The sequence below is a fragment of the Lepidothrix coronata genome, unplaced genomic scaffold (genome assembly GCF_001604755.1).
Source record: "Lepidothrix coronata isolate B3197 unplaced genomic scaffold, Lepidothrix_coronata-1.0 Scaffold87, whole genome shotgun sequence".
NCBI lineage: Eukaryota > Metazoa > Chordata > Aves > Passeriformes > Pipridae > Lepidothrix > Lepidothrix coronata.
Window position 1 is genome coordinate 777473 of NW_016690267.1, and position 27423 is coordinate 804895.

The 27423-nt window shown below is 45.0% G+C and overlaps 1 protein-coding gene across 1 annotated transcript; it reads right to left on the bottom strand.

The window, feature by feature from the left end:
- Positions 1-81: 81 nt before the first annotated feature.
- ATP2C2 (ATPase secretory pathway Ca2+ transporting 2) lies at positions 82-26995 on the bottom strand. The gene is made up of 27 exons (XM_017820965.1): positions 26897-26995; positions 20530-20640; positions 19583-19699; positions 17720-17809; positions 17595-17630; positions 17438-17499; positions 16198-16306; positions 15972-16121; positions 15526-15594; positions 14510-14585; positions 14202-14268; positions 12886-13010; positions 10885-10982; positions 10136-10237; positions 9288-9377; positions 7857-7958; positions 7149-7305; positions 5378-5548; positions 4663-4760; positions 4519-4569; positions 3818-3984; positions 3077-3145; positions 2878-2994; positions 2133-2280; positions 1455-1550; positions 1013-1154; positions 82-353 (listed from the first exon to the last, which is right to left on the bottom strand). The coding sequence occupies exons 1-27, from the start codon at positions 26993-26995 to the stop codon at positions 241-243; spliced, it is 2832 nt and encodes a 943-aa protein (XP_017676454.1). The 3' UTR covers positions 82-240.
- Between the last annotated feature and the right edge of the window lie 428 nt (positions 26996-27423).

Consider the following 27423-nt stretch of genomic DNA (forward strand, 5'->3'; position numbering starts at 1 on the left):
TTTGTCTGAGAATATCACAGCCTTCTTGACATATGTTATAAAAATATACCTGCTCTTGGTTTGAAACAGGAGCTCCTGCAGAGGTTTCTGTAGAACAGCTCAGGTGGGGCGTGTAGAGGAGACTGTTGGTACAGGTGCACGTGGGTATCTTCAGGAAGGATGTGTGGCAGCAGAAAGAGATGCATTTGGATTATCCAGCATCACAGCTCTGTTCCAAGAGTGTTTTAGAGGAGGTCTGAGTCAGGTGTGACGTCCCTTTGTGTGCCCCGGGCGGCAGCAGCGTCGTTCACACAGTTTGACGAGCTCGGACACCACGAACACTGAGGAAGCCAGTCCAGTGAGGAACAGCAGGTCTGGGGGAGGAAACAGAGTGCAGGGGAGCTCAGCTGGGCAAGAATCCCAGGGCAGGGCCTTCCTGCAGCTGGCATTTGTGCTGGTGTAACCCATGGGTGCATGGCCTTGCCGTGCCTTTGCCAGCTGGAGAATTAGGGAAACTGCTGCAATGAACAAGGGATCCATAGCTGGGTCTGCTCAGAGGGTGGAAACCTCTACATTAATAATTTGGGATCATTGACCACTGCTTATGACAACAGGCCTGATGTGGATGCAACACAGTGTGGTAAGGTGGAGTTTGCTGATTCAAATGGTGAAACCTGCATTGCATTTCAGCTGGGAAACAGTCACCCTGCACTTTCTGAAGGGAGTGCACAAGGATCCGAGATAGATTTATGGACAGAAACATCAGACCTCATGGAAGATCTTGTCATGTCTCCATTTACTTGCAATTATGTGCAGTAAATCAAAATTCAAAACCTAGGCTGGGATAATATCATTAAATACTACTACTATTTGTGTATAGTTATGTGTAAACATAAAGGTGTAGGAGCTGTTGATTGATTTCCCCTACAGAGATGTATTGGGAGGTAACATGAAACAAACTGGGAATGGCATCTGCTTTTTAAAGTAGCTTAAATGAAAGAAAAACCAAACCATTATTTATTTTGCAACTTACCTAACACTCCTAAATTCTCTGTCTGGAAGATCTTCTGTAGTGGAGGGATGTATATAACAGCCAGCTGTCCCAAAAATGATCCAAGCACGGAATACAGGAACATGCGGTTCCGAAAAAAGCCAATTTCAAGTATCAACTTTGTCTAGAGAAGTAGGGGGGGGGAAGAGAAATGTGAACCTCTGCTGGAACATAATATCACAATGTTTCTTTACATGCAAACTCCCTTTTTGAAGTTACATAAACACTAACTTAGGCAGAATTACATAGTTGGAAGTAGTTGCAGTTGAACTGTGATGGATAACTTTATATAAATAAAAAGTTGATAAAAATCACATTGCTTTAAATGACATTAAAAAACCCCCTTACTATACAAACTGCTGGTATTCTAATGTTTATGTTTGTGATTTGAGACAAGAAATTATTGCTGACAGAGCAATCTCACCTGAGAGCGACATGTCAGGGCATTGAAGAGGTCAAAAAACACAAAACAGGTAAAAGTCATCGTTGTGGTTCGAGGAGTTATGCCACCTTTTGGATTCTGGAAGCACATTTAAAATTCAGGGCTTAGTTAAGCCTTACAAAAATATGTCAGTTCAGTAGGTGAATTAAATATGATCCTAGTCATATCAAAGGGTAATAAAACAAAGGAGTCAATCGAGTTTAGCTATTATAGGTAGCATTAATTTCTCTCTACTGATTTTTGAGATTATGATTTTATCACCTATGTTTTAAATTCTTAAAATGATGTGGAATTGAGTAAAGGACATTCTAAATTAAATTACCTAAACTGTTAAAGTAACAGTCACTATTTACCAACAGCAATCCATAGCACTTGGCATTTTCTACCTACATGGGAAGGTAGAAGTGGAAAGTCCCTTAAAGCATCGATACCACAGCAAGTAAGAGTTTTCCTATTGTAGTTAGGAAGCTCCAAATTAGAGGCAACACAGGAAGGCAGAAGCAGAGCTATGAGCTGACCCTGGTTTCTTAACCCTCTGCCTGCACTGATCCTTCCCCACAGGATACATCCCTGAAAGTCCTTTGCATGTCCTTGAGAAACTGCCCTTCCCTTCATTTTCCACCCTGATGAAAACAGGATCCGATTGCAGATTTTCCTCACCTCCTTCCAGAAGACAAAGAGGGTTCCACTGATGATAATGAGAGCTGACATGAAGATTTTCAGGATCAGTGATTTGCTGAGTATGGTGTCTGTGATACACCGGGGGGGCTGTTTGATGGTGTCCCTGTCAACAGGTTCAACTCCCAAGCTGCCTCCAAGAGAAGCAGAGGGATGTGTTTAGTTAGTGCAGGGCATCCCAAAAAGGTACTGCTGATACACCAGGGTGGAGCTGGAGGAGGCAGTTCTTTGGAATACAGCAGGAGTATTCTGGCAGGGTGACATAAGGCCCCAAATTTGTCTGTGACACCAACACCAAAAGTCTCTTTTGCATTTGGAGCTGCTAAAATGACACATTAGACCATCATATCATCTCCCAACAGATGTGTGGCCAACATCTCTTCCACATTGTGGAAGCAGTAATTGTAATTGGCTGTAGTTGTAATTAGCAGTTGGATGAGGTTCCTAAGTGTTGTGATTTTGGGGCATACGCCCCCACATGTACCCAGTATTCCCTTCCCAGTCTATGAGCAGGTGATGTTCTCAGGATAACAGACCATTCCTAGCCAAAAAATGGCATAGTGAAGTGTTTCTACCATGAAATAGCAACACATAAATGTGAAGTAAACGCTTTTGGAGAGACCAGGAGGGAACAAAAGCACAATTTGTCTTATCTAACCACCAAATAATTAGTGCATTGATGAGGAATCAAAGCCAAGAATGTTTTGCTCATGTGACTCTTCCATACCTCTGGGCTGGTGGCCCATCCATGATGATGTTGATCCATAAGATCTGCATAGCATTGAGTGGATTTGGTAGGTTGAGCACTGTTGACAGAGTAACTAGGCTCAAAGCTGAGATACTCCTGCAAAGCACAGAAGAACATTATTCTTCAGGGACTCTCCCCGAAGGTGCTTTCACTGGAAGTGAAGCAAACAGGAACTTACGTGCTCAGCTGGAACCGGACAAAGTTTTTTATGTTGTAAAATATTCCCTTTCCCTCTTCTATTGCATTCCTGGAGGGGAGAGGAGAGTTTATTAAGTAAAGAGCACTAACACTGTTTTACACTGAGCTCCCTGTGACACTCCAAACACAAGTTATCTTTTCTAGCCCTTAATTCAGCTGAAATTCAGAGCATAGTTCAGGATGAGGTTGTCAATGCAGCTTCTCACTTACAGTCACTTTATCAGAACTAGAAGATCTGAAAACATGGGTCACATGGCCAGGTTTTGGTTCATGAAGCAGGCCTAAGATCTAGTTATATCCCCACTGGACCCTGCCCACTCTCTCTGTTGTTAAGAGCCAACAGAGCATTGCAAATTATGTTTTTCCTCTGAGCTTCCTGGATGAGGAAGTGAGCAAATGAGAATTGTAGGATCATAAAGGTTGGAAAAGACCTCCAAGATTTCTGAGCCCAATTTTTGGCCAAAAAAGTTCTAATCTACCCAGACTTCTGGGTAGGTGCTCTCAGACCCCCAGTTAGCTACAGCAATGAGAAACCAGAGCTTTCAGGTGAAAGGGGGCTTTGTCACCACCACTTGTGTATGCAACTGAAAATGAGCTGGACCCACACTGAGTCCACGTACATGTCCTGCATCTTGCCTTGTTCCCAGGGCTAGTTACACAACAAACTTGCTGCAATGGATGACCAGAAAGTATCTGCTGGTAAAAAAGTGGCTAAACCTACATTACTTTTGAGAAGTCATCGTCCACGAGGATCATGTTGGCAGCCTCTTTGCTCACGTCCGTGCCGGCCTGTCCCATCGCGATCCCGATATCTGCGGATTTCAGGGCCACGGCATCGTTGACACCATCTCCTGTCATGGACACCACAGCACCAGCCCTCTGCAAAGCCTGTGGGAGAGGAGAGGTGACAGGCTCTGCAGCCAGAAGATAAGTAAGTCCTGTAGGCAGTCACAGGGTTTGCAATAACATCGAGGGAGCAGAAGTGCTGTGTGACTCTGAGGGTAAACCAGGCTCAGCAGCCACTGAGGACAAAACTCAGACCAAGAATTAAGAGACTGGATTTTCAGGAGTATAGAGCATCTCAACTCCAGTAGAAGTTAGAAGAGGGGAGTCAAGCCCTCAGAAATCATTGTCCTGATATTATGCTTGCTAATAGCTCACTAGTGTCTTTTAAATGCCCAGGCCACATTTGCAAGAGAAATCACAGAATATCCTGAGTTGGAAAGGAACCTCAAGGATCATCAAGTTCCACTCCATATCTAAAACCTTCAGTGTAAATAGTGCCAATGCTCTAGCTGAGTTTTGACAGTCCTTTAGTTTGAGCTGATCCTGCCATGGAAGACCAGGTCATCTAGAGAACTCTGGCTCCCCCTCCCCCTTGTTTTTGTGAGACATGCAAAGGATTTGAGAAGCTTTTAGTACCTTTATTATTTTTAGTTTGTGCTTTGGACTTGTTCTGAAAAAAATGGAAACCTGAAACAACAGAAAACAAACAAAATATAATTAATCTTGTATTGGATGGAAACTATTGGGAATAGACCTTGTTTATGTAATCAAAACCATTACATTTTGGACAGTGGATGACAGCTCTGCCTCTTCCAGTTGGTCCAGCTCTTCCCCAGACATAGCTTTCAGCTTCCCATTGCAGAGACCAATATTCTGTCCTGCAAAGAAAAGCCCAAAATGAGAACTGTCCATCAGCTCTGGAAAAAAACAACTCTTTCCTGACTTAGAGAATAGAGACAGCAATTAAAGAATTTACTGGGAAAAAATGTGTCTGAACCTGGGGCACCTGACAGGACACACAGCTCTGGGACTGGGCCAGTCATCCTGTGCTGACTCAATGGGAATTATGGAAGTAATACTGTACCCAGAACTGGAGCTGGTGCTAAATCTGTCACTCTCTGCTCTGCTACTTGCTCTGCGCATTTCTAATGGAAAAATGAAAAAAATGTGAAGAGCTGAGATACTCACACTCTGAACATTAGTGGATTCTATAATCCCAGCAATGCCATCTGTGTCTTTTGAGGGTCTTACACTGAGATTTTGCCATTTCTGGTGCTGAAATAGCAGAATTAACTCACTGGAATTTGGCTCAGTTCGTAGATGCTCTATTACTGCATTTAAGTGTTGATTCAATGGAAAAGCAAGAGCTCAGTGACTTCTAAAACCTCTATTGCACGCACAAAAAGGATGATGAAGTTGGTTATTAAGTCATGTAACATTTGACTGATCTGACAGACATACTATAGGTCCCCAGGGAAGAAGCAAAGTTTGGTACCTATAGCCACGGCTGTTTCCAGGGCATCTCCAGTTATCATCTTCACTGACACACCAGACTCAAAAAGGACTTGAACAGCTCCTCTCACTCCAGCCCTTGGGGGATCAATTATTCCAACCAGCCCTAAAAATGTTAGTTTGCCAAGTTCTGGACCTGAAGCCAAAGCGAGTACTAGAAACAGAAGGGGAAAAAAAAATGACAAGAGTAAATTATTAATAATGTATTTCCATACAACAAAAGGAACATTTAGAGGAGATATGAAATTGCCAGTTTTCCAGCAGAAAAAGTCATTAAAACTGGATCTTTAGTCATTACAATCAGATCTTGTATAGACACAAAAATTCAGTCCAATTAAATAATAGTTCATCTGAATCAGAGCATTTCTGTTTGACATGTTTCTGTTAGGATTTACGTCCTTCTCATTTTAAATTGTCTACCACGTCTTCCCCAAATACAGACGGATTAAATCGGGGCAGTGCAATGTTAGGCCAGACACTATTAAACTGCTAAGTTAAACAATAGCACTTACACTTTTTTTTTTATTTTAATCTAAAAATGTGAAATGTAAATTCAGTTAAACCAGTGAGACTCCCATCACGTAAACATCAAGGCTCTGAACATTTTGTTTCTGTTCCCGGTGCACATCCGTATCATTCAATCATTAAATCACTCAAGGATATTTTGCCAGGGGTTCGTGTCAGTGTTGCTTTGATGATGGAATCATAAGCTGCAGCAGCTGCCTGAGCTAATCACTTCCCTTCAGAGCAGTAATTTGCTGTTACCACAAGGGCAGATGATTTGGATATTGTAAAGCAAGCGCCGTACACGAGTTACTAACCACAAGACACGGGGCTGGAGAATATGTACATTAACTGTACCAGCTTCCAGATCCGGCTGCCAAGACTTGTTCTCATCTACTTACAACCTGGGAACACGCACAGGAGACGGTGTCTTTGTTACTGTGTGAAAGTCTAAGATATTTCTGAAGGGATGTTTCTAGTGGTGAAGGAGATGACACGTGTACAAAAACTTCTGTGGGCTGTGCACTGACATGCAGTCGGGATCAAGAGGAGATTGTTAGATTTGGTTCTAGTGAAGAATTGAAATGAACTTCAAATGAAAATCTCAGCACCCAAATCCATGTTTGGAACTCCTTTCAAAGTGGCTTTTTGTTGTTTTTGAGGCAGCTTCTCCAAAAGCAAACCTTGGCAGAGTAGTGCTTAGATGGGGCCCAGCACAAAGCTTTTCAATGCACACTGTATGCCAGGCAATAACAACACTCCATGGAAGAAAAACATTCACCTTTCCAGTGCTTATTTCAGCTCCTTTCAAGCTCACTAATTTAAACCCAGCAAAAAACCAGATCAACCAGCAGACCTAAGACATGGCCTTCAGCAAACTCTCACGAGGGTTGCAAAGGGATCATCCAAGTGATGTTAAGAAACTGAATTTAAGCTGAAAGATATTTAGATGGGATATTGGGAAGAAATTCTTCCCTGTGAGGATGGGGAGGCCTTGGCACAGGTTGCCCAGAGAAGCTGTGGCTGCCCCATCCCTGGAAGTGTCCAAGGCCAGGTTGGACAGAGCTTGGAGCAACCTGGGATAGTGGAAGGTGTTCCTGCCCAGGGCAGGGGGTGGAATGAGATGAGATTTAAGGTCCCTTCCAACCCAAACCATGTTGTCAATCTGTGATGACTGAGCCTCTGTCCACCCTAACTAAAACAGAGCAGGAAAGTACTAGGGCATGATAACCCATAAACTTAAGACTGACCTCGAAGTCCTGAGGAGCCCATTCGCTTCTCTTCCTGCTGGTAGGCAGCTTTCTGCTGGGGGGTGAGTGACAGTGAGATGCCACCACTGTTGTACAGAGTGCAGTACTGAATAACTTCTTCAAATGCTCCTTTCATAAAGTAAATATCTTCCCGGTCCTTTAAAGCAAGGAGATAATACACTTTATATTAAAGAAAGAGAACTTTTTTTTTTAAAAAAGGATCTTTTGTTTCCTCTTTTACCTGTTTCATGAGATGCCCAGGAACTTGCATTATGTATAAGATGGGATATTTTTGTTCTGACCATTTTTCATGTTCAGCCATCAGAGACAGAATTGTAATGAAAAGGTTGGTGAGTTTTTAACCTCACCAGTACAGTATCAGCCAAAATGAACTCCTTGACCCAGTAAGAGGTAAAGGGCCAACCTTTTTCTCCCAAACACCATATCTCTCTTTGCCTGTCAGTTATCTCTGAAAAGCTTTTGTTTTCCTGCTCACACCAGTGTATGGAAAGTATTCTCTCCTCCCATTCAAACGCAGCTCTACAAGGTAAAATTACACCCAAGTTGGGAATTTGGAGGTTTGTTCAGTTTTCTCCCGACATAGTTAACTCCTGAAAACATTATTTGCTGAAGAGATACCATTTCATGCCCATTGTTGAGGTGCACAATTAGAAACACGAAACCAGCCACCACCACTGTTTGCTTTACCTGATTTTTCAGTGTGCATTTCACAGCCATCCACTTCTGTTCAGAGCTAAATGGAATTTCCTTCTTTCTTACATAAATGTCTTTTATGTCAGCTAATTCCATCTGAAGTAAGGTAAAATAAAAAGAGCACTGTAATGCTGAACACTGCCAAAGTTTGTGTATATATATATATATATATATATATATATATATTAAAAGGCTTGACTGTTGACCATGTCCTTCCAGGCTGTCAGATACCACAAAAATTCATATTTCAAATATGAGAGAAAAATTCATGATTCAAATCCAACTTTTCCTTTTGGTGCCTCATGTGGGATAAATTAAATTGGAGTTCAAAGCTTGATTCCTATTAACTTTTGAAAGAACTAGGGAGCTGCTCTGCCTTTTTGGTGGGGCTTTGGGTCAAAGGAGGCTCAAGTCCATTCCCTAAAACTTCAGCAAAGCAACGGGCTGGGCAGATTTCTTCCAGCCCAAGCTCAGGCTCCCCCACTTTGGTTATTTCCCAGTGACTCTAGTTGAAAGAAAAAGGGAAATTGCAAATAACTGAAGGGTAGATTGTAACTGTGGTTTCAAGTTATTTCCTGATGAGTTGAACTCAAAAAGCAATTCACCAAAGTGAAAAATTAAAAAGAGAAATGGAAGAGACAGCCTCCCACATATTCTGCTATTGCTTGGCCACTGAATGCCAGAGCTGGAGGGAGCTTTTAATTCAGCATTTAGGGAAGTGAAATATTGTTTTAAAAAAAAGAAATTAAAAAAAAAATCATGATTTTGCTGTTAGTTATGGGCTTTAAAAATAGGAGGTAAGATCAGATGCTAGGAGGTGCATCATTTCATGGGGTACCTTCTGTGCTTTACAGCCCAGCTGAGCTCTGAAGCCACAGGCTGTGTTATGCTGATTAGGTGATACCTTGAGGTATTTTACAGCCTCTGCCCATGAGCATGAATGGAACATCCATAAAAAAAATCTTCTTTAACATAACCATGACTAGAAAAAAAGTAAAAGCTGCCAGATGATTCAAAATGAGGGTGACCCTCTGCCGTGCTTTCCAGTCTGGCCTGTTCTTGCTCATGTTTCACTCTTGTCTTCCTCCTGAACTCTTAATTGGCACATGCAGAAAATATTGAAAAGGCTGTCCAGTCTGACCCTGAAAGAAATCCATTCCACAGCCTAACTGCATGGTTAACCAAACAAAACAGTTATTGCTGTTAGTGCAGAAGCTCAGGGAAGGTGTTTGCCCACGACAAAAAGGTTGACTGGGAGAGGTGTGCATGTATGACCTTGGGAAGAAGAGATGAGGAAAGATTAAAACCAGTCTGGGGAATTTAAAGCAGTCTGAATGCTGCTGCCAGACCTAACAATTCCAGCTTTTTTTTTTTTTAAATTTTTTTTTAAAATTTCTTGAAAATTTTAAACTGTAAGAACCTTACCTTCATTGCCAGGGCAATGAGAGCTCCTTCTGTGGGTTGTCCTATCACACTGTTTTTCCTGATAACAGCATTATTGACCACACAGCCAGCCTGCAGAAAGGAACAGGTTTACATGGTTTATTTTTTTAATTGCTAAATTCATAGCTTTTCCATCTCTTTAAATGAAACAATGAAAGATTGGAGAATGAAAGCAGCCACATCCCAAAAGACTGGTGAAAAGATTCCCCACGACAGTGTTTCCTGAGATCAGTTCTTATGCTTTCTAAACCCCCTTACTCCAGAGGATACAGCAATGAAAGTTTAGTGTCTCCCCTACTATTGATTATTATGTGCAGTGTGGATAAGATACAACCTAATCTCCATATGAGATTTCAGCTCATATCATTTCCTCACCCAAACAGTCATTTTAGTCTACAGTTAAATGTTCAAAATTTTATTTAATGCTGACGCAGGACGCAGAAATCATCATAAAACATTTATAAATTGACTATGTGGCTAAAGTCTAGAGTCTGTCCACACTTAAAACCTGAACATGGTAAAATGAATCAGTCTCTCCTCTGACAGAATTGTGGTTTTATCCAAAATATCATTGACTCTTGAAGCTGATGACTCTGGTCTCTCCCTGAATGTCTTATGATCTCTCCCTTTCACCCATAAGCTTCAGGTACCACATCACACTCAGCATCTTTCCATGAGAATATTTTAGCAGGACAGCTCATTTTGGAGTTACAAAAGTTGTTTGGTTTGTTTGTTTGTTTGGTTTTTTTTTCATGATAATTACCCAAAGTAATTAGTGCAACTGAAAAGTGAATTTAACTAGGGTAAGCTGGTTCATAGGTTACACTTACCTCCACTAGCTTCCCAACGGAGATGTTGGAAAATTCTTTAAGGATCTCCTTTGTTGGCAGAAGATAAACATTTCCTTCTCCATTGTAGCCCACCCCGCTGACCTGAGGGAGGGACAGACAGACAGGACATATTTCCCTGTGCCAGACAGGACTGTTCTGCAAAGTTCTAATTGTGAAGAAGTTCTGGGATTCTTTTTTCTGCCTCAAGCTTATAGGAAAGGCTGCAAACAGTGACAGTATAATATAATAGCTGTATAGGAACAACTTGTCCTGTACAGAACTTCTTCACCGTGATTTCAGGAGTCTCCTGCAGCTCAGGTGAGAAATCCAGCCCTTTGGCAGCAGTGGGTTCACTGGTTGTGTCCAAGCCCCGCCCTCACTTTTCACACAGGTAAACAAACCAAGCAGAAGGATTAAGCCACATCTTCCTATAGAAGACAGACCGACAAGGGTGAATGGCAGGTTTCAGTATTCACAATAATTACAGAGAACAGCAGGTTATGTCAACGAGCAGGTTATATCAACTGTGATATCTGAGCAGTCTGTGTACTCTCAGCCCCACCTCTGCCTCTCTCCAGCGCTGCAAAAATCCCTTCTTTTAATAGGACGGGTGACGTGCAACGTCAGCCCCAAACCAACTGCTTGATTTGGGGCTGACCAGCCTCCCTCATTTGGGTGTAAGTGAACTAAAGGCAAAAGAGCCCTGCTGAATTTCAACAGAAAAGCCTGAATTGCTGTCCCATGCCCACCTCTGCCTGGAAGCCATCCGAGGTCACCAGCCGGGTCACCGTCATCTCGTTGGCCGTCAGGGTGCCCGTCTTATCCGAGCAGATGACATTGCAGCAACCTGAGGAAGGAAAGTTCTTCATCAGAACTGGTAAATGATGCAGCCCAACAGCGAGATTCAGAAGAGGGAGGACAAGTTTCCCTGATGTTATTTAAACTGCACCAGTGAGAAAAGGGAGAAGAGACCAGGAAACGGATGAGTCTCCTGACAGGGTGTGTAAGGGAAGGATCTGAGTGCACATCAGGGCATTGGGCACATAATTTGGGTGTGAGATGGGGTAGGAGACATCTGAAGAAGGCCACACTGTCTTGAGCATCATAGGGTGGGCAGTCAGAGGGCATTGATCCCCAGAGAGCTGGTCAGTGTTTCTGAGTTGCAATATCACACAACAGAACAGCTACTACACTCCAAAAAGACAGCTCAAATTCCCACTGCCATGTGCTTCCTCCCAGGGGCCATTTGACCCTTGCTTCCCTAAATCGGGAATAGCAGCCCTTCCCTGCCTCACCAAAGGACTGTGAGAGCAGATGGGTTAAAGGCTGTTACAAAAAGTACTTAAAGATCCACAGCTGAGAGAAGAAGCTGCCCCTTTGCTCTGCTTTGTGCCAATCCTGCTTCAGTAAAGCACATTTTTGCAGGGCCCACTTACAACATACAGCAAAGGAGTGGATTATCAGAGATATCACATTCCAGAGGATTTCCACTCCTAAGAAGGGGAAAAAAAATCACTTTAATTAAAAAAAAAAAAAAAAAAGAATCAGACTCCAGCTCCCTTCTAAGTATCTTCCCTGGCTCTGGAGATGCCCACAGCGCTTGGGCACAGACCCCATGAGCACGAGGAGCTCCAGGTAAGAGCCTGGAGAGAATAAAGCAGATTGGGCTGCAATTAAATTAATAGCAGTTTCGAAGGAGTAGCAGAGAGCAAAGCCACCACTTCCAATACTACATATTTAGTTACTGACAATTGGAGGAGAAGGATTATTTCTCTCCTTTTCAGAAGTTTAGCAGACATGGCGCTCTCAGTGTGTGAGTGGGTGCAGGTTTGGCCACCTGGCACTGGCAGTTCTGCCTCCTTGGGCACAGCCCTACCAGAACGGAATTCCTCACGAGGGAAAAGCCATTGCAGATGTTCTGGGTCAGGGCAGACACAATAAAATAAGGGTGATAAGACTCCTTAACTGCAGAACAAACAAGGGCAGTTCAAACAATAGCAGGGTTTCCAAAGAAGACAGGGTTTAACTGAAGGATCTGGTTGTGCAGCAGATGTCTGGGACTTTGCACAGACCAGGCTTGGCATTGGTGAGAGTTTAATGAGGGTTCTAAACAGACACCACAGTGTCTCCTCGTCCCTTTCCCTGCTACACTGACCCAGGCATGCAGCCACCTGGGAGTAAGGGCCCATTTGAAGATAAGGGGAGGTGGAAGAACAATTTCATTCTAGTTCATTCTGCTCTGATGTTCTGAGGATGGGCAGGATGCCTTCTCAAGGTCTCAAGGTCTCTCTGTCCCTGCTCTCCTTGACTTTTTGGATATCAGGGAGATGGCCACCCAGGCTGCAGAAGGAGATATTTATTTGTGCTGCCGGGCTTGACTTGAGGCTGGGAGGTTTTTAGCCAGACACTGAAGAATTGGACAGGATGGACTTGCAGGATGATCCCAGAGCGTGGAGAGGAGGGAAAAACCAAGCTTTTAACCCAAGCAGGGCATGTATGTCTGTTCCCTGTGGATCATGGCTCAGGTTGCATCATTCCAAGCACCTGCCTGTGCTCACACCACTAAAATGAGGGAAAAGGGTGAGAAACACAGGGTAGAACACATTTAATTCTGAGTGGGTTGCTCTGTCCCAGTAAGCATATTCCAAATTTCTGTTTTTCATCAAACCAAGGCTCATAGGGCCAGCCCATGGCTCAGATTTTGGAGTCTGGAGAGATGACTGAGCTGCATGGCCCCTTGGCAGCCTTACCTAAGGTTTCTACTATGGGCAGCTTCTTCACAATGACCTTTTTCTTGGCCATCCGGAGAACTCCCAGCACCAGAGTGACTGTGACCACGATGGGAAGGCCCTCAGGGATGGCAGCCACGGCCAGGCTGGGGACACCAGAGACACAACAGCTTCAGCAAGGGGTCAAACAACAAATACTGACCAAAATGTGCCACAGGGACATTTCCATGGTATGAATTTTTCTGAGTGTCTGCCTGGGAGCACCACTGGGACTCCTGGCTCACTGTAAGTACAAAACCAGGATATTTGTCCAACCCTTCAACCTTTTTCTGGATGATTTTTGACAGAGTAATTATTTTTCTTCTTTACATTGCCAAAGAGCATTAATTTCTGGCTAAGCAGGGATTTAGTGGTTGGATTTCATTTCGTTTATTTAACTTTCTGAGGATGGAAGTTGAATATTCCTTGGCATCATGGCTCACACATTAGCTGCTGGCTCCTGGCCACATGCAGCCCCTCATCTCCTCTCTTACCCACTATGGAGGGGCAGGACGAGCTCCCCAGATCACTCCAAAACCAAAACCTTCCACACCTGATATGTTGGAAAAATCCAGCCACAGTCTGCATGTTCAATATTAGATATTCCTTGGGAAAGTCTGAATGGTTTTATGTCTGTGCAAAATATAATCAAGGAGGGCTTTCAAAACCATAGGCTGCTCTCCAAAACTCAGGATTAACCACTTTTCTTTGCCACCACATGCCCTGGCAGACAGGGAGGTGGCACTGAGCCATTTTGGCTTCTCTATTGTCCCCTCATCCTGGGTTTTGTTTTAATTTCCATAGAGTAGTTTTTTAAGAATTGATTTTAGAGCCATGACAACCCCAAGTAAGATGGTTTATGGGCATTACTGAAATATAGTTACATGGTTTATTATGTTTGATTAGGAGGCTGTGCATGCTCTTTTATGCTGCACGAATTGTTCATTCATATCTTTAGACGTAAGTCCAGTAAGAACAGCAAAGAGTAATATTTGCTCTTGTACACTCCCACTTAAATTCATAGTACAGATAGGAAAGGGCATTCACAGCATGATGAGGTAGAGATGCTAGTGAAGATTTTCAAACTGCCAATTTCCAAAATTAAATAAACCCTCAATTTTTTGTTCTCCTAATCTCTGTTTAAAGCTCACATTAATGTCACCAGTGCAAGAGCAATATGTACTTAGGAAGGGTCTTACTCAGGTTCTCTTTTGTGAAATGTCCATTGTTTTGAATGAGGAATTCCCTGGGATGTGTTTCATTAGAAATCAAGGAGAAAGGTGCTCTCCAGCCCTCACCTGACTCCAATGGTGAACATGCTGAGGAGATGCTTCCCTTGTAACCACCCAGTGAGCATTATCAGACCTGCAGGGGGAAAACAATCTCATTAAAAAAAACTTAAATTAATAAATATCTAACCTTCCTTATCTGTTGTTTTAGAACAAAAAGTGCAATACAACCCCAAATATCTCCTTCAGAGTTGTCTCCTCTTAAACCCCCAAAGTCCAGGTAACCCACATTAACAAGGACTTCTGGGAAAGCAGCCCTGGAGCACAGAGGGATTCCACAGCCGACCGTGCCAGTGCCAGCATCGTGTCCCACTCACCAATTATGCCAAAGGAGAACAGGCTGAGCTGCTTCCCCAGTCTGTCCATGTTTTTCTGGAGAGGTGTCTTGGGAGTCTGGAAAAATCAGACAATATCCGGTTTTCTTTGCTTGTTATGTGGGATCAGAAGATTCTTGTCAGCCCAGAACAACTGATCCTGCTTATCCTTTCCGTGGTCCCTACAGTTACCCAGTGCTTACCCCACCCAAATCCCAACAGGGTCTGTTGGGCACAGACCATCCAGCAGGGAGTGAGTCTGCCTCAGTGCACTCAAGACAGGCAAAAAAAGTGGGAGAAGAGATGAATTAATCACATTAGTTTGCAGCTGGGGAAACAAGGTAGAGACAGTAATCTGGAAAGGTCCTTGAGTCTAGGACTGGATAATGTGTGTGCAAAGCCTCTGGGACAGGGATAAAAAGTCTGAAGCCCACCCCCATGGTCTGTGCTCTCTTCTCCAGGGCTGTCTGTGACCTGGCAGACCCAAGCAGACCCTTCTCCTCCACTGAGCCAGCTCAGAGAAAGTTTCAGGCCAAGGAAGGTACCAAACCTGAGCTCCTGTTCTGCAGCAGCGCTTTGCAGAGACCTGCAGAGCATCACAGCAGCACAGAAAAGTGGCTGCTTCTGCTTTCCTGTGATTTCTTGTGTTAATGGATCAAGAGTTAATTAGTTTCTAGACCCTCATCTGTGTTCAGAAATCTGACTGGTGAGATCTTGACATGTGTAGAAGTTAAAGTTTTTTATACCTACTGGAAAATACGTGGGTGAAATAAAAAAGAAGAAATCACAAGTTTTAGGTGACATTAGATACAAGCTACATATCATGAGTCTGGATTTAGAAGCCTAACTCCTGCTAATAACCTTCTCTTTCAGATATGGCACTTTTGGTGTCCCTCAGTCACACAGGCATTTTGTAGTAGGAACAGAACTGAACCCAGAGCATTAACTCTTGGGACTGCTCCTGCTCACAAACTGTCATCCAGGACATCCAGCATTTCCATAGACACAGATTGTGTTACCTCTTCAGCTCTCATCATTTTGAACACCTCGCCAAACTGGGAACTTTCACCTGTGCCAATAACTACACCCTGAAAAAAAGGAAAAAAAAAAGGAGATGGAGATGAAAAAAATCTAGAGACTCACAGAATCCCAAAATGGTTTGGGTTGGAAGGGACCTTAAATCTCATCTCATTCCAAGCCCTGCCATGGGCAGGGACACCTTCCACTAGACCAGGTTGCTCCAAGCCCTGTCCAGCCTCGCCTTGGACACTCCCAGGGATGGGGCAGCCACAGCTTCTCTGGGCAACCTGTGCCAGGGCCTCACCACCCTCACAGTAAATAATATCTAATCTAAACCTGCCATCTGTCAGCTGAAGGTCATTCCCCTTTGTACTATCACTCCATGCCCACACCAAAATAATCTGTAACTAATGCCAAGGAAAGGATGGATGATGTCAGGACTCACTTTTCCCTTCCCATACTGCACCAGGGTCCCCATGAAAACAACATTGCTCAGTGTGGTTATGTCTCCAGCTTCCAGCAACACAGTGTCAGTCTTGTTGCAAGGCTCAGCTTCTCCAGTAAAACTGGATTCATCCACCAGCAGATCTGTAACCTAAATAAAGAGACACGTTTCTGGCACTGTTAGGACAAGGAATTCCCAAACCAGGCTCTTCCATAGCTGTATTTACCTCTATCAGCCTGAGGTCTGCAGGAACCCTGTCTCCAACAGACAGGTAGATGATATCTCCAGGCACCAGCTCTCGTGCTAGAAGATGCTGCAGTTTCCCTTCCCTTAGGCTACATCAGATAAATGGAAAAAGAAGAAAGCAAACCAGGCTTTGAGGTTTTTATTCCTCCTGCAGGCTTGAGAATGTGACCAGCAGGAAAACAAGAAGCCTTGCCCCAAAGAACTTCCAACGTAAATAAGAACATAAAATCCTCATAATGATGAGAAGAGGATTATGTTCAGTTTAGACTCAGTTTTAACTTATAAACAAATGGGCAGGTTATGGATGATTTACATTTCAGCAATAAGTGAATTATACAGTATTAAGACAGTAGATAGGAGTGACAAGAGGGTGTGCTTTCATGATCTGAATAATGAAATGCAGATTCTTTAACCTAAAAGGAAGCTTTTTAAAGCTACAATTAGCCGTCATTCCGCTGTTGCATCCAAAGTACAGCCTCCTAAACGGTCAGATGCTTATGGTGTCATATCATAAATAAATAAAGAACCAACAGTGGGGTTTGTAAGCTCCAAACCAGGGTGAACTTTGGACCAGAGGAAAACCCCACACCTCTTTGGCAGGGCCAGGCTTCCCTGAGTCTCAACGCTTATTTATGTTAGCCTTGACAAAACTGACTTGTGGAGACTTAAATAGGAAGAACTTTTCCTGTAATTTAAGGCACTGATAGCAAACATCAAAGCCCTCAGGGCAGCAGGATCTCACACACCCTGTGGCTGCCCCAGGGGCTGTGGAACTGCTGTGCTCCCATGTGCCTGACAGGTGTGTACAGAAACAGGCAGCGAGGAACCCCAGCCCACAGGCACCTCCACTCCTGTGCTGGTTTGTGCCAATCTTTTAGGGGTAAAACTACCCTAAAGTCCCCCAAAAATACACAGGTGAGGTTTTCCCTGCCCAGGGAATCAGTGACACACAGGAGGCTGCATGGATCTTTATGCAGGGTGTGGAATGGGACATTTCTGTGACCTTCCTGTCTCTGAGCATTTATTCAGATACAGGGTGCCTACTTTAATTATTTCATCCCCTTTTCCTGTGACTTGCAGCTGCACCCACACACGGTGCCATCCCTCCAGAGGACCAGGGTCTCATTATGTCCACAACAACCTGAAGGAATTTTCTTCACCTGGTGGTTCTGTCCTCCTACCCCCATCCCTGCCAAACCTCTGCAGCAGGAATGTCTCACCAGTTGCACTCGGGGGGCACCAGCTTGTTGAGTTCTTCCAGAGATTTTTCCGAGCGATATTCCTTTTAAAGGAGAAAGGAGAAGAGAGCCAGGAGTTACAGGAGAGGGCTCACTCCTAACAGCCACGGCCATGGAATAACCTACCTGGATAACCTACCTGGATGAAGGCCACGGTGACCACGATGAGCACGGCCTGTGAACAAGGAGGAGTTACAGGTGTGGACACACCAGCTCAGTCAGGGAGCCATCCAAAGGTTGGGGTGCAGGAGAGGTCCCACCTACCATGGTGATGCTCGCTGCATCCTCGTATTCCTTTGTGATGACACTCACCAGAGCTGAGGCCAGCAGCAGGAGGATGAGGGGGCTTTTGAACTGAAAAAAAAAAAGAACAAGTCACAATATGAAATTAAATATGGACCTGCTGAAGGTGAGCTGGTGCAGAGCTCAGCAGGAAGGATTCAGGTGTGGTTTTGCTGCAGGGACCCTCCTTGCTTGTGCAGCAGCATTGCTCTGCCCAGAAAGAGGGTGCAGCACCTGCAACCAGGCACCTGCAAATCCCAATCCTGTACAGGGTGCTTTGGGGACCAGCAGGACAAGACTCACACCAAAAGGCAAAAGTTTTCTCACTTTTTCCCTCTTTGCACAGGCAGTGCTCTCCTTTGCAGGCACACAGCACAGGCCTGACTCCAAATGCTCCTTGGATGCACAATAAATACACTCAAAGACTTTATTGTCTTTTTAGAATTTGAAACCAAAAATCCTCTTTCTTTTTTTTTTTTTTCATTTTTTCATTTTTTCTTTAACTAATCTGCTCAGCTCCTCATTGGACCAAGGCTGTGGGAGTCAGGTATTCACCTTTTCACTTCTAAACATGGATTTTAAGGCCCATTTTCCTACCTGAGAACATTACATCTCCGTTGAGCTAATGTGGGAATTGTTGGAAAGGAATTCGGTAGATAAAGAAAAACTGCCTGGTTTGGGTAACAGATGTGTGGAGATGCTCAGTAGGAAAGCCAGGGTTTAAATGTATTCCTTGCTGAAACCAAAGGTGAAAATTCCTCCACTTCTCTTTAGAAAACTGGGGCAAAGGGGATGTTTACAAAAAATAGCAGCTGTAAAAAGACACAGCAAGTGTCTGCTGAGGGATGACGCTCAAGTGCAGGGTGTGAATGGAGTGGGACTGCAGCAGCTCCTCCAGAGACACCAACAGGTTGCAGGAGGTTCAGAGATGCCCAAAGAATTCTTTTGGTGCCTCTGTAAGAGAAACTGCTTGCTAAAGTTGAGCAGAAAAAACCAGCATCTCACTTGAAGAGATGTAGAGATAATTACCAAGACCTTAAGGAATGCCAATCATATAGAAAAAAGTGATAAATCATGACATAAAACTGAAATCTTTCAAAGCAACTCAAATCTTTGTGATTCGACTAAGCAAGAATAAAATCAGTCAAATTACTGGTTGAAAATAAAAAATAAAACCAAACAAAACAGACTCTTCTTGTTCAGTGAAAAGCTCTAGAAGAGAGGTGAAAAATGCATTAAATAGTTATGAGAAATAGTTAATAAAAGCAAAACTCAAGGATAACTCAGCTGAGGGAAGACAAGATTGCAAATACCACCTTCTGCCTGGCTTTTTGGGGAAGCTGGCATGAAATCATGGATCTTCACAGTTCCTGGCACCGTGTGTGAATGATTCTGTCACTAATGTATCACTGACACTGCCCTGGGCTCCACAGCTGCCCCTTCACTGCAGGTTTAGGCCTTTCCCTCACTGTGGCAGCCAAAAATCGGAGCAGATTTCAGCTGCTACTGGTTCTCCTCAAACCTTTCATGATTTTATCACTTGCCTTAAAGGGAGTAAATATGCTCCAGCAATCAGGGCACTGATCTTGATTTTTGATACAGCTTTTGATTTGTGGGCTGTGTGGAGATAAAAAGGTTTATTTCTACTAGAAGATGTTATCTTCACACTCTGCAGCAGGACCTCACAATGGTTTTCCCAGGGAACAGACAGTTTCTGTGTCCAGGGCACAGCCTGTCCCAAGGCTGAACCTCTGGAAGCAGAAACTCTGAATAGTTCAGTGCAGAGACACTCTCAGCCAGGGGACTTTGCCAGGAAATGAGAATCTGTGCAGAAAAATCCCTTACCTGGTCCAGATATTTCTTCCATATCGGCTCCTTCTTCTCTACTGAAAATTCATTCCAGCCGTGTTTTAACCTGCGCTGGAGCACGGAAAACTCAGACAGTCCAGTCTGTAAATCAACCTGGAGGGAAAAAACCCCAAACCCAACCCAAATATTATATATTGTTATGGAAAACTTATTTAGGCAATGTTATGTTAAACCCCTGTAAGCAGACTGGGCAAGACATTCATGGCTCAGTTCCCCACAAAAATATAAATCTGCCCACTCTTTTTCTCTTTAGTTATTTATTTTCATTAAACCATAAAACTTTACGATCAACCATTAGAGAAAACCTTAAAGTAAGCACAAGTTAATTAAAAAAAATGTATTTCCAAAAGAGAGAAACCCAAGAGTAGATAACAAATTAGAAATCTAAAACAGTAAAGGAAAGAATCAATTTCTGATTTTACTGTATATTTAAAGAAAAGCATTAAAATAAAAATACTCTGACAAAATTCAAAGACAACAAAATGAGAAGGGATAAGAGCTATTTTGTCTGGGTTTAAAAAACCACTGAGGTCAGAAACCACAATATAGCCAAGCATTATAACTTTCCCTGGCCGTTTCCTCCTTGAATCCCAGTGTCTGAGCTGTGCAGCCTGTGCTGGGGCCCCTCCTCAGCCTCAGCCCCTGCCAGGGTTCCATTTTCCAGGCTGGGCAAGGGAATTCTTTCACCCACAGAGCAGTTCACTTCAGTGAAACCCTTCCCTGAGACAAACAAAGTCCAAATTCCCAATGCTGACCCTCGAGCCCATCCAGGCAAGGATTCACCCCATGTAAATGCAGAGGAATTGGGCACTCCAGGAGTTTGCATGAGAATTATTAAGACCTGTTTTGCTGCTCAGCCCCTTCCCACGGGCAGATCCCACCACCTGCACCCCATGTTGGCAAAGACCCGCACAAATCCTTACGTTCAGAGCTCTTGCCAAGTCTTCCTTGTGGCATTTACAGGCATCTTTCGGGGGCACAACTGTCACCTCCTTCTCCTGCTCAATTATTTTCAGTTCACAGTCCTCACGGGGCTGAGTAAACAAGACAAAGCAATCGTTAGGTGAGAGCAGAGCAAATGAAAGCATTTCAGCACCTCTTTGCTCCTTCCCTTGATCCCCCTCCCTCCCCTCACCTTGCCAGATGTGCAGCTTCAATTAGCTACAACAGATCCCAAATCACAGCTTTATACCATCCACTAATTAATCCTGATTACAGCCTCCAAGCCAGGTGTCATTCTTGTAGTGGAAGAAAGGCCATCAGGAGCTGAGTAGCCAAAAAGAGAAGCTGCTGCTGAGAAAAGTGTGTCAGGCTGTGCTGTTTGAGGTGTCCTGTCCCACATGAGCATTTTTCCATCTCAGTGTCTCACCAGCCCACTGCACACTCAGCACTCAGAGTAAGGAAAAAACCCTTTCCCCTTGTTAAAGACATAATAAATGAACTGAAAATGTGAGCTAGGAAAATCTCTGAGCCAGCAGATAGAGCAAAATCTCCTCTCCCAAATGCAGGGCTGTTTTGCTCCACCACTGATTGCACAGATGCTTCCAAGCAGGATAAATCTTCTTGCTCCATCCAGGCAGCCCAAGGTCTCAGCACCCCAATCTCTCTTTCCTTTCAAGATCCCTCATTTTATTATCAAAAATGCACTTTCCAAAGCAGCAGCATTCCCTGAAATCTCAGCCAGGTCCATGATAGAGGTGATGTGACCACTACTGCAGGCTAAATGCAGAGAGGGAGAAACCTCACCCTTCCAAAGGGACAGCGATTCTGTTCCCATTTACCTTCATTCATGAAGCACCAGAGTGTGTGTTCATTAAGAAAGGCATCCCCAGGGATCGTGGTGCTCAGCCATGGCTGGAATTTGTCACCTCTCCCTGCTGCCAGTACCCAGGGGTGTTTGCTGTGGGATTCATCCAGGTCTGGCTCATCTACAGCTGAGCAAGGCTTGGAGGATTTCAGGGGTGTCTGCAGCAGTACTTGGGTAATTAGTCCTCCTGAATAGTCAGGAGCTTTCTGGGAACATCCAGTGCTTTACAATGTAAGATAAATGCAGGAAATCAGAAATGCAGAAAAATCTCCTTGGCTGTTTGCTCCTGCTGGGATGTGGGATTGGTTTCACTCTTGGTTTCTGGAGAGCTCATAACAGGTGAGCAAGGAGTATCTGTAAGCCCTGCTCCTTGAAGAGGCTTTAGCCACATCCATCTGTTGCAGTCCCCTTTTTTTGGCCATTTCCTGACCCACAGCTCAGCTGCCAACACGTGGGACACCCACCTGCTCCCAGCAGAAAAGCACAGGGGTCTGCTCTGACCCCTTGGACTGGGGAGGGCTCATTTAAAAGCCATTTTGCCCCAAGAACACCCTGCCTTCCCCAAACCCCAGCAACTGGCCCAAGATCTCCAAGGGTTTTCCTGCTCTCATGATTCCCTCACGCTGGTGACCACACTCTGCCCAAAGAAGCTGCAGTATTGGTCCCCTTTTCTGAGCCATACCAGCACTGGACATCACCCTTCTTTCAACATCTCCTTAACGGGCATCTCTAGAAGAGGCAAAAAAAAAGTCCTTCAGTGTTTAAAACGGATGATTTATATCCCTATTTGTGTGTTCTGGTTGTGTAAATTCATCAGTCCCCTGCAACTTTGTTGACATCCAGACACTGCAAGCCTGAGAGCCACCCACGTGTCTAAGGAGATGGAAGGACTTGGTGGGAAGAAAACCCAGGGCTGTCACGGATAGACACATCCCTGCATTCATTACCATCCTAATTAACGAGGCTTCTACAGGCTCCTCTGTGCTGCAGGTGACACACTCAGATATCAAGGTATAGACTTGCCTTGAAGGATTTTAAATTTTAATTAAAGCAGCTGGAGGGCAGGAAGAGACCTGGGCATGAGGATGACATGCCTGCAGTCCCCAGAGCCAGCAGGGCAGTCAGGGCCCAGCTCTATTACTAATATTTACCTTCAAAAAAGTATGGAGGAAATAAATGACAAAAGCCGTGGATGTGCCCAAGCTGTGTGTGATTTCATTCAAAATGTTGACAGCTCCCTGCTCCCGACAGCCAGGGGCTGTGGGGAAAGGAACAGCTTTATTGGGATGAGTCCATGTACAGTGGTTGGCTTACACCTGGGATCTTCCCACCAGAGGAACTACCCCAGTGATGCAAAGGTCAGAAAAGCAGCAGTGGGACCTCATCTCACTCCTCCTCTGCAACATTCTGCCAGTGCAGAGCCCCTTTTCACATCCCACCCCATGGATGTTGGGCATCAGGCAGTGTCCTGAGCAAACCTCTTCGTGAACAAACCTCTCCTTGAGCATCACTTGCTTTTCTATTTACATTGCAAAGCAGATGTGGGTTATCCACATTATCCATTTACTTTTATAACCTTTATCCTTTAGGCACAAGAGTGCACAACTCCACACAGCAGGGCAGGAAGAAGTAACAAAAAGCTAATTATCAGTTTATCTATTGCTTTGCAAGGTCAGGAAATACTGGAGGCTGTAAAGAGCAGCTGGTGGGGGCCGGGAGCCACCTTGGAGGTACCTGCACATCCCTCATCCCGAACAATCCATCAATTGTCATGCTGAGCAGCCCATGTGGGAGGAGGAGAGCATAGGACTTTCTGCAGAGCACACAGCCCTTTTTGTGTACTCTGGCAAACAGCCCAAAAGATCAGTTCTCGGGATTTTTCCCCACCTCTGCCTTTACTGAGACTTTGCATATTCTTTTCCCAAGTCTGAGATTGCTTTGGACGAGTTAATGTACTGTAATCCAGAGTGGGCTGGGTTATTTAGTCTACAAGGAACCCTTTAACTTTATCCTTAAAACATAAACTTTATCATTACCAAAGATGCAATAAATAAATCAAATCATCCCCTCCAAAGTCCTTTACATGGCTGGGTTTTTTTGTGGACAGGACAAGCAAAACTCCTCTGTCTCAGGGGTGCAGGAATAATTCAGAATCCAACCCAGAGCAACTCTCAGCTCTGCAAAGGAGGGGCTGCCTTGCTGGGCTTCCCTATCCAAGCTTCCAGCCCTTTTCCACCTACCACCATGGTATCAGCTCCTCTCACACAGAGTTTCTCACTCCCCTGTCAAACGTCTGTCCCAGAATTCCAGCATTTTTTACATGAAACAAGGCATCTGGTTTCCCTGGTTGTAGATATAAACCTCAAAATAGTCCCTTTGATTGTTCAAAAAGCCAAGGGATTTTAAGTTGGCCCCAGGGCTACTGACTCAGGCTGGGTGGGCAGTGCCCAAATCTCAGACAAACAGCCCCCAGCTGCACATCCCACTCTCCTCACCCTCTCTACCCTCTCACTCCTGTTCAAACATGGGTTTCCCCTTCCCTCCAAAAAAAAAAAAATTAAATAAAATAAAATCTTCCAGCTCCCTTTGATGTAAAGCAAAGTCCCTTGAGCTGAAAGAAGCATTTCCATCCCTGCAGGAAAACCCAGTTGCTGCAGTTCCACAGCCAACAGCGATATCAGTCAAGGAGCCTCCTCACTCACCCGAGCCAGTCCCACTCAAGCTAAAAAGAAAACCAAAATCCAGAGTTTAAGGCAACTTCCTATATAAGGTCTCTTGGGAGGGAGGGTCTGTTGCCCTCAGCCCAAAAACCTGTGGGATCTGGAGAGAAGGATTTGACTCCTCACCTGCTGGACGCTTTTCAGTTGTGAGGAATTGGGCTTGGCACTTCTAAGAGACTGAAAACACACACGTGTGTGTAAGGGAAGGTCCTGTTAAGAGGTAAACCTGTGGTTTGCTTTTCCTCACCTGGAAGCAAAGCTGCACTGTTTAGTTTAATTTAGGGCATACAAAAAAAAAAATAAGTACCTTTATGATAATAAAACTATTCTGATAAGGACGCTCTGCATATCCAGAAGGATACAGAGCCTGTGAAAGTCTCCAGGAGATAAATGTTCCTGGTGTGAAACTTGGAATGGAAAAAAGCCTCGACACAAACTGAGATGCTGATTTGGTCCTGGGGGTAGGACAGGGCTGGGAAGTACCTGTACTCCATCTCATGGCTAATGAATCCTGAGTGGATCAGGTGTTGTGGGGGAAAGGATCAAAAAGGTGAGGAGAAACAAAACAACTGCAAAGGAAAAGTCCTGGCAGCTCTGAAGAAGCTCTGAAGAAACTCTGGAGAAGATCCTATTGCATTAAATTCTACTACAAGATGTGCCTGGGGTAGGAGGCAGCTCCTTCTGAAGCAGGGACTGTACTCACTGGGCTTCCTGGGGCTACAGGGGTGACCCTGGTACATGGTCAGAGGGAAAAGGTGATGTAAAGAAGCAGTGCACAGGCTTTTCTCTCACCTTCACACTCACACACACACACAGGTACTTGTAACTGTGCATGTGCACCCCCCCCACACACACACATTGGGATACTCAGAAGAAAAATCTTTGGTTGTTCTTCAGGTTTCTGCAGGAAAACACACAATTCGTGTAAACTGCAAATTGTCCCCACAAAAATGTCCCTGATTCTGAATGAGGCACTGCAGAAATGGAGATGGAACCACACACAGCAGTCTGGACACAGGCTGTGCCTGTGCTTTGATGTGCAGGGCCAGTGTCCTGCCAGCTCCAGGTGACACCATCCCCAGGGCCCCTGAACTGACCATCACCTCACAGTGACCAGCACTGGGGCTTTTCCTTCACAGCTCAGTTCATGCATTTATCCAGGCCAGAATCCTACCAGATCACCTGGACTCCCATCCACCTTTAAGGCCCAGCACAACCCTTGGACCACAATACTTAAGTGCTCTACAAGTATTTTCAACTAAAGAAGAAAAATACCGTTGAGCAGAGAAAATGTGAGTCATTTACCAGCCTAAATCATAAACTAAGTTCCTTATTTATCAAGTTCCTATTTTCATTTCACACTGCTGCCTGCTCCCTATCCTGTACCAAAACTCAGGTTGTCTCCCTGTCCTGCTATGCACACATTGCTCTCTGCATGGACCAGAGCTAAAATTCAAGAGGGGTTTAGATTTGGAAGTAAATACATGTCACTATTTATTTTGTCACAGCAGAAATGGTGCTGCCAAGGAACAAGCCAGACTAATTGCCAGTGGCCTCTTGCCTATGTATGATCAGAAATCTCAGCTTCCCATCAAACCAGGGTACAGATATTCTCTGTGACCTCATCAAGATTATCTTTTCCTGGGATTTTGGGCTCTTTGTGAGCAGTGTAGAGCAATATCTCCTAACCCACTGTGTAGTGCACAGGGTAAGAGTTCAATGTCTTGTTTTCTTCTCCCTGTAACCTCACCAACCCCCACACTGGACAGACGAGACTCAGGAGAGAGCAGGGGATTAGCTGAAATCTCATCTGAGAAAAGGCCTCAGTCAGACAGTAAGAAAAGCACAGGAATATCTCCACGAGTGTGGATGGTGCTTATTGGGATGGGAGTAAGGGCTTAACGCCACGTGCTGAAGGAACTGGACAAGTAGGGTCCATGTGAGAGAGCACCCAACCAATCTGCCATGTGGGAGAAAAAATAGGGCTTGGGCCACAGAAAACCCTGTGCTGAGCAAACAATCACATAATCCCAGACCTGAAAATTTTGTGATGAAAAAATGAGGAGAACAGCAAATGCATCACCCAAACCACCACTGGCCACTTTTTGGTCCACCTGCACCAAGGAGAGGTAGTGAGAGCAGGATGGGGACATCAGTGTTCTACACCAGCATTTTTGGAGGAAAAGAAAGCATCACTTCCAAGTGGACTCTGCAGGTCTGAGCCAAAGCTGTTCTTGGCCACTCATTACCAGCATTGACAGCAGCAACAGCACAGAGGGCAGCCTGAGGGTCACAGCCCAAGGAGTCACAGCCCCTCTAACACTGACCAGAGAACCCCTGGGGACAGGGCTATGAACCTTGCTCTTCATTTCCCCTCTGCTGGGCAGTGCTGGCACGTTGTGCTCACACTCCAGAGCTCGCACAGCACCCATGGCCACACGGTATGTGCTCTCCCACACATTTCCTTAATTTTGAGCCTCCTCAGTGCAGAGAACAATGTTCCTGGGCAGGAATCAGGCCTGAACTTTATGTCCTGCTAGTATTGCATAAAAGCAAGGCTTCCCATTGCTCCCCACTGCCTGGTAAACAACATTAATCTCACCCCTCCTTGCACAGGGAGTGACTCGGTTGCTCAGGAAGGGAGAGCGCAGCGGCAGCAATATCGAGTTACCGGTGGGACGAAGGAGACAAAGTAGACAAAATTAACCCCAATTACACAAACTATTTCAGCAGGTCCAGGCAAGAGGCACAGGCAATCCTCACCTCCTCTTCCGGCTCTCCGCTTCCAAGGGGCTGATACTTCTGCACGAAGCGGAAAAATGACCTTTTCTGGAAGAGTTTGGTGAAAATCCCTTCTCCCATCTTCTCTGCGCCGCAGTGGGAAGTGCCCCAGGGCCACCGGGATGGGGCCACCGGCTGCTGGAAGTGCTGGCTCCAATTCCCCTGTGAGCTCAGGGCTGGAGTTACCTGGAGGGAGAGGCACCTTCACCTGCCGCCAAGTCACGCCTTCGGCCGGCGGTGCCGGAGGAGGCTGCACACCCTCGGAGCCACGGCAGGGTGCTGCCCGTAAAACCCTGCTGGGGGAGCCTGGCTGTGTTTGACGCCGTGCCTGGGACACGAGTGAACTCGATATATGTGTGTGTGTGTGTGACAGCACCTGAAGAGCAGGTTGAGGTTTTCCTCCGCCCTCTGGAAGATTGTTGCGGGAGGAGCGTCGGCGGTGCCACATCCCGGGCAGCAGATAGGGAAGGTGTTTTGCCAAGGCTGCTGTGTGCAGAGGCAGGACAGGT

Bases quoted from the DNA above. Each gene is read 5' to 3' on its own strand.
- ATP2C2 (XM_017820965.1), bottom strand. From the start codon at position 26,995: ATGGGAGAAGGGATTTTCACCAAACTCTTCCAGAAAAGGTCATTTTTC. The intron at 14,269-14,509 runs GTGAGTGGGACA...TTCCCCCTGCAG, and splicing joins GTTCTCCTTTGGCATAATTG to GTCTGATAATGCTCACTGGG. The intron at 1,155-1,454 runs GTGAGATTGCTC...CTACTTCTCTAG, and splicing joins CCCTGACATGTCGCTCTCAG to ACAAAGTTGATACTTGAAAT.